The sequence below is a fragment of the Malus domestica genome, chromosome 02, assembly GCF_042453785.1.
Source record: "Malus domestica chromosome 02, GDT2T_hap1".
Lineage (NCBI taxonomy): Eukaryota > Viridiplantae > Streptophyta > Magnoliopsida > Rosales > Rosaceae > Malus > Malus domestica.
In genome coordinates, this window is record NC_091662.1 from 11,995,223 (window position 1) to 12,002,163 (window position 6,941).

The 6,941-nt window shown below is 40.8% G+C and overlaps 2 protein-coding genes across 3 annotated transcripts; one reads left to right on the forward strand and one right to left on the reverse strand.

Annotated features, from left to right (window-relative positions):
• LOC103401649 (probable polyol transporter 6) lies at positions 1 to 2,274 on the reverse strand. Of its 2 annotated transcripts, XM_070815469.1 has the most exons (3): positions 2,137 to 2,274; positions 1,706 to 1,900; positions 1 to 1,505 (listed from the first exon to the last, which is right to left on the reverse strand). In XM_070815469.1, exons 2-3 carry the CDS (start codon positions 1,839 to 1,841, stop codon positions 127 to 129), a joined length of 1,515 nt encoding a protein of 504 aa, XP_070671570.1. In that variant the 5' UTR covers positions 1,842 to 1,900; positions 2,137 to 2,274; the 3' UTR covers positions 1 to 126. The 2 variants fall into 2 exon arrangements, with proteins under 2 accessions (XP_070671570.1, XP_008338588.2); XM_008340366.4 differs by lacking the exon at positions 2,137 to 2,274 and having other exon boundaries at positions 1,706 to 2,025.
• Positions 2,275 to 5,955: 3,681 nt separating this feature from the next.
• On the forward strand, positions 5,956 to 6,456 carry LOC103402338 (uncharacterized). The gene has a single exon (XM_008341078.2). It carries the CDS (start codon positions 5,956 to 5,958, stop codon positions 6,454 to 6,456), a length of 501 nt encoding a protein of 166 aa, XP_008339300.2.
• The last annotated feature ends 485 nt before the right edge of the window (positions 6,457 to 6,941 follow it).

A 6,941-nucleotide genomic window follows, 5' to 3' on the forward strand; every position in this document is an offset into this window, starting at 1 on the left:
TCACTTGTAATAACAAATTAACAATTGTGAATTAATTTATTGTCACACGTACAGATTTCAACTTCTAAGTTCCCCTAATTTTATCCCCAAATTAGTCATATTCTGCACATGACTTCTTGATCCCTTTCATACGGTACCATTTTTAGACCTACTAGCATCACTATTTTTGCTGAATACCATTTCCATCTCTTCCAAGGTTCTTCCCTTGGTCTCTGGTAAGAAGAAAAAGAAAAATAACCAAGCTATAACAGCTATGCCTGCAAACATAAAGAAGGCCCCTCCAATTGTAATTGCCTTGTAAATTGAAATGAAGCTCATAGCAACTGTAGCATTCAAGAGCCTATTCACAGCCACCCCAATACTAGCACCTTGTGCCCTAAGATTCAAAGGAAAAATCTCAGTGCTGTAAACCCATGTTATGGGCCCCAGGCCAATTGAGAAGAATGACACAAACACATAAGTTGCCACGATACTGAAGCTTAGAGGCCAAGTATGTTTCTCTTTGGAGTGCTCGGCCATGGTCAAACCAAACCCTAAACTTGCTAGGGCTATAATCATGCCACCAGTGCTGATCAACAGTAGGGGCCTCCTCCCAGCTTTGTCCAGGAACGTTGTGGCTACACCTATAAACAAAAGTTTTGTGACCCCAACTCCAACTGTGGCAAGCAATAACTTGTCTTTGCCAACGACCCCAGCTTTTTTGAAAATTCTTGGACCATATAACACAACAGCTTCTATCCCTGTCGCATGCTGAAAAAAGTGGATTCCAACCGCTGCAATGAAAATCCGGCGGACAGCGGGTTTCGGCCTCAATAATAGTTCTTTCCAAGCCCCTTCACCCCTAGTAGTATTACTGACCTTCACCACATCTTCGTTGCAATTTTCGTCGATTCCAGCAGCAACCAAGATATCGCGAAAACGAAGCTCGGCTTCTTCTTTGGAATTACAAACTAGTAACAATGTTTTCTTAGCTTCTGCTAGCCTACCTTGCATCACCAACCACCTTGGGGACTCGGGCATTTTGAGAATCCCAAAAGCTAAGGCAATTGAAGGAATTCCAGAAACTCCTAGCATAATTCTCCATCCGAGTTTCAAAGTCAGTTTTCCGAACAAATAATTTGACACGTACCCTATTAAGATTCCAAGACTTATGCAAAACCCCGGGAGCGAGGTTAGAAGGCCTCTTGATTTGGCAGATGAAATTTCTGCAGAGTAAACTGGAGCAATCATTAGTGCAAACCCTACACCAATGCCAGCAGTGCACCTCCCAGTCATTAGGACTGCATAGTTTGGACCATACCCCATTAGCACTCCACCTATTAAGAAAATAGTGGAGGCTAGAACAATAGTATAACGCCGACCGATGTAATCAGATGTTCTTCCAGCTGCTAAGGATCCCACTAGAGCACAAATGTTTAGTATTCCTGCAAGTACTTCGACTTGTACATCGTCGATTTTGAGGTCTTCCTTGATGAAGATCATGGCTCCACTCATCACACCAGTATCTATATTGTGAAAGAAATTGTTTTCATGATTAGCACCTTCATAAATTGTAGGATCATGCGTTCATGTATAATAAAACAAATATAACTAAGGGAAAACCAAATTGTTTACAAGCCAATTAATCTAATTAACGGGGGTTAATAAACTACAAGCATTAACAGATTAAAAGAAAATTAACTAGAGTGTAAAATGTAGCATATACCATAGCCAAATATAATAGATATAATGGAGGCAACCACTGCACAAGCAACAGAAATCTTGTTGATCCTTTCCGGGGCTTCATGGCTTTCGCCACTGCCCTCCACCTCCATCGGGGATGTAGTAATATTCTCTGGCATATCTGCGCTCGTCTGAGACTTTATTTTAGCTTGTAGCGTGTGTCTGTCACACTCTATATCTGGGTACCACTAACCAATATTATGTCTCTTTTTATAACAGTTATTGTTAGGAAGCATTCAATGGAAAAACAATAAGATTGTGGTACTGTACTCTGTATGAAAATTTCCCTGGATAATAGAATCGTCAACTCGATATATATATATATATATATATATATATATATATATATATATATATATATATATATAGAACCTCAGATGTATGAACACACAAAGAAATTGCATGAAATCCGACCTGTATAATCGGCCAAATTCACCCGCTTGATGTGCCATTGACCAAGGCATCTTTAGACTCTAAAACAGACATTTGGAAAAAGAAAAAACACGAGATCTTGGTTAAAAATTGGATAAAAACTCTTGGTGGGATCGAATATGTGGGTATTTCATATTTGTGGTACTAAGCATTCAATTGTTTTTATGTAAAAAGTGTAACAGAAAAGCACTTGGAAGATTTGCACCATCCATGCATTATTGTAGCAATATTGGTGAAATTGTTTATTTAATTTTTTTTTTCTTTGAATGGTGTCATAATTAGAATTGCTTTCACTTATGGCACATAATAATATTGTACTACTAAATTTGAAAATTAAATGATGTGTTACCAATAAAAAATAAGCACGTTAAGCAATAATTTAATCATCAACTTTCATATTATTTGATTTATAAAATTTAGTTTATAAATTTAATCTTCCTAACATTACCTAATATTACACTCTAGATTACAGGTTACATTTTTGCTCACCACCCTCAAATGGTGCTAATGCTCACAATTATACTTGTTACTATTGGACAAGTTTAAATTTTGAGATTTGTATTCATCCACTCCACATATCTCAAACTTTAAACTCAATAGAATGGTGATGAGGGTGGGGAGCAAAACTATTCTCATAGATTACCAGCTGTGGTACCAACTTATGAAGTGGGTTGGGCAGTGAAATAGCTACAGATCACGTCGCGCATTATCAATTTTGTTTATTCACATGTAGAAAGAACAGAGAATTATATCAGGAATAACCCGGATTTGCTATATTCCATTTAGGCCTAACTTTCTTTCCAATAAACAATTTTCCTTATTCGACTGACGAGTCATCTTTTTTTTTTGGATAAGAGTTTGTCAATCCTAAAAAATATCAAGCGTACGTGGCATGAAAACCAAATAACTAATGAGCTAGGTTGAATGCTTTTCGTGACAACTAATCGATCAAGCTCGGTCGGTGAGTGAACGAAGGTGGTGGTGATGTTGACAACTGGTCTACCAAATTAGGAAAGTTAGGATTTTTCTCAAAGATGAGATAGTTTCACATAAAGCGAGAGATTACGCGGAACAAATTTGCATATTGTGTTGAAGGTCCCTCACGTTACTAATGCCTCCGTATTAATAATGCTAACTTGCTTGCTGACCATGTTGAAAAATTGTTTGCCGAGCTACTAAAGCAACCAAGAATAATATTCCTAAAAATGTTGTCTTCAATTATCCCATGGATTGCCATCCTCTTGAACTTGTTTGTGAAATCGAAACCACATGTAATCCCATCTTTATCTCAAATCATCCCGTTGTTATCACTAAACCAACGGCACATTAATCCAACTTTTGCACGGCATTAATCAAACACCACGCACATTGCTAAAGCATTTAACAATGAAGCACAGTATGAGGCCTTACTAGCAGGCCTTCGAATGGCAAAAGATTTGGTGGTGAAGAAGCTCGTAATTCATTCCGATTTCGAGCTAATCATCAGCCAGACTACTGGGGAGTACATGGTAAAACATCCAAATATGGTGTAATACCTGGATAAGGTACGCAAACAACTTGAGGCATTTCAAACTTACACTCACATTCAAGTTCCGCGGGCAGACAACGCCCACGCGGATTCGTTAACTGGCCTAGGCTCCGCCCTCAACCACTAACTTAAATGCTCTATTCCGGTGGAGTATCTAGACAAGCCAAGAATAGGGGCAAAGCCAGCAACCGATGTGTCATAGGTTAGTACAACTCCTAACTGGCAAAGTTGTATTATAGACTACCTAGTCAACGACACACTCCCCATGGAAAGGTTGGAGTCTAGAAAGCTCTAAATAAAGGCAGCACACTACTACATGTGGAAAAGCATTCTCATCCGAAGATCCTACACAGGACCACATCTCTGTTACCTGGCACCTTTCAATGACTTGAAGATTCTAAGATCAATCCACGAAGGAGTTTATGGAAATCACTCCAGATGCCGATCTTTAGCACAAAAGGCTATTAACGCAGGCTACTACTGGCCTACCATACATCAAGATGCTAAGGAGTTAGTACAAAAGTGCGATCGCTGCCAACGCTACAAGCCAGTATCAGCACTGCTTGCCAGCGAACTACACCCACAGACGAGTCATTGGTCGTTCATGCAGTAGGCAATCGACCTGGTAGGACCTATGCCGCTTGCTACTGGGGGCAGAGGCACGATGATATTGGCAACTGATTACTTCACCAAATGGGTAAAAGCATAGCCCATGACAACCACGACTCAAACAGACATAGAGCGTTTCATATGAAGGAACATCATTTTCCGATTTGGCATCCCTCAGTCCATCGTCACCAACAATGGCTCACAATTCATTAGCAAAGATTTGGCGAAGTTCTTCCAAAAGTATGGCATCAAGCAGCATATGTCTACACCAAGATATCCTCAAGGCAATGGGCCGGTTGAAGCATCCAACAAGATGATCCTCGACTGCCTCAAGAAATCCCTTACCGACAAAAGGGAAAATGGCCCGACGAACTCCCCTAATGTCTATGGGCATATCGCACCACTAAAAGACAAGCAACTGGTGAGATTCCTTTCTCTTTAGCATTTGATTCAAAAGCAATCATTCTTTCCAACATAATCGTGCTGAGCATCAACACTTTACTGCCAAACATTAAGTAGAATAGTAAGGAGATAGCCACAAGTTTATATCTGGCAGAGGAGAAGTGCAAGTAGACCATTACCCGCATCATAGCCTATCAGCAGCAGCTCATCTCCAGCTACAATAAAAGGGCCAAGATCTGGCAGTTCCAACCCGAAGATCTAGTCCTAAGAAAAGCTTTCATCACTGCCCGCGCTCCAAAAAGATGGATCCCATTTAGGAAGGTCCGTAGAAGATCAGCAGAGTATGAGGTAATGGTAATTACACCCTTGCCACCATGAACGACAAAGAGATCGAGAAGTAATGGAACGCCTACAACCTGAAGAAGCACCATGTGTGACCTTCCACTATATTAAAACCCGAAGACTTAAGCAGCTCAACGGGCACCACCTCACAAGCCGATGACTATCCAGTTGTTATGTAGTCTTTATAATTAAGTTAGTCGTTCGTTTCACTCATTTTTCAATGAGGAATTCAAAAGTAATTTATAACTTGGCTCGACTACATGTCTACAACAACTTATATTTCCTGCACTTCAAAAGAAGATCGCGCCCTTCTTAAGGACTCACCACAGGAATTGCACCCCTCAAGGGACCAACCATACTCATTAATGTGAGAGGATAAACTAATTTCCCGACACCCATATGGGTCTGCTCTCCAAAATGGGAGGATAAACTCTACACTTTGAATATCTAGACGTGGATGAGTCGGGCTACCTGTTATGCATTTAGCAACCTAAATATTAAGCTACTAATTGCACGTTTTAAACTCGCAAGTGCACAAGATCAAACACATAGTATTGTTTGTACCACACTTAGGGCCTCCGTATTTAGATCCAATATAAATACTCAGGGGACTCAAATATAATTATGTAATAAATGAAGGGGCAAATATGTAAAAAGGGGATGAGCCCTTAGTCTACAAAATGGCCTCTTCACCTTCACAATCCTCTCACAAACAGAGAAATACAATATCAATGTGGATGTAGCCCAAACATTAGGGTGTACCACGATACATCTTGTGTTCTTTACTTTCTTGCAGATTCACGGTCGGATTTACGTTGTTCCAAGACCCCTCCGGTTTTGAGCATTAACATTTGGCGCCATCTGTAGAAACCAACACGAAAAGCTATGTCGGTCATCTCTCACTTTTTCATCTCACCACCATGAAACCTCACCACAATATCCATCGTGAATCTGCTCACCTAAAAACCACATATCCAAATTTCTCAATCCCAAAACCCAAACTCAAAATATCTCGCGCTCTCTCCGTCTCTTTTTCTTTCCTTCTCCTCCCATTCTTCTTCGTCTCCACTGTCACTGATTCTATGTTCCTCCCCTTCTTCTTCGTCTCCACTATCACTGATTCCGCGTTATTCACATTCCCGAAAGACCCAAGCTTTCAGTGGCTACACCAGAGAGCTCCTCGTTTGGATAGTGTCTGCGAAAGTGGCAATGAGGGCCTCCGGTACCAAGCGTGTAAGCCAGTGTTAGAGGTTGGCACGTGCGAACCAAACCATCAACTGAATACGGTTGCAAGAGGAGCTGAAGCAACTGGCGGAATAGATAATAATCATGATCACCAGGGGATGAGTGAATGGGTTATGCTCGACTGCCTAGTTACTTCTCATGACCTTGGAAATTATCAAGATTCATCGTCCAAATGAGCAACCAGGTATGATGATGCGAATGCACCCTCTTCTGTCAACCAAATTAACCCACAGCACCTCTCGTTGCTTGGAGAGATGGATTTTTGGGGCTATGCAAAATAATATGGATTAGAGCTTGGCTCGAGATCCGGGCCAAACACAGAAGAAACAGATTTACCGCCCTTCACAAGCTCGCTGTTTGCTGCCCTGACTTCCTTCATTCCGGCATCCTCTTCGAATCCTCCGACCGAGGCTTCCACGAGCCAAATTGAAGCAAATCAGGAGGTGTGTTCTTCTGGAAATGATTGTTGGTCAGGGCATCCTCTTTGAGTACTCTTCAAATTGACGCAGTCCAGAGCATCAACATCTGGTACAACAAACATATTTGAGAAAGTAGTACAGTCATCGAAGCGATCCCTCAACATTGCTTTTGTGCCATCCAAGGCACAGTGAATAAAGAGAAAGCAAAAGCAAAAAAAGAAAAGAAAGGAAGTGGGAAATTA

Coding starts and splice junctions, on each gene's coding strand:
- LOC103401649 (XM_070815469.1), bottom strand. CDS start 1,841: ATGCCAGAGAATATTACTACATCCCCGATGGAGGTGGAGGGCAGTGGC. Junction 1,506..1,705: donor ATCTATTATATTTGGCTATG/GTATATGCTACA, acceptor TTCACAATATAG/ATACTGGTGTGATGAGTGGA.
- LOC103402338 (XM_008341078.2), top strand. CDS start 5,956: ATGAAACCTCACCACAATATCCATCGTGAATCTGCTCACCTAAAAACC.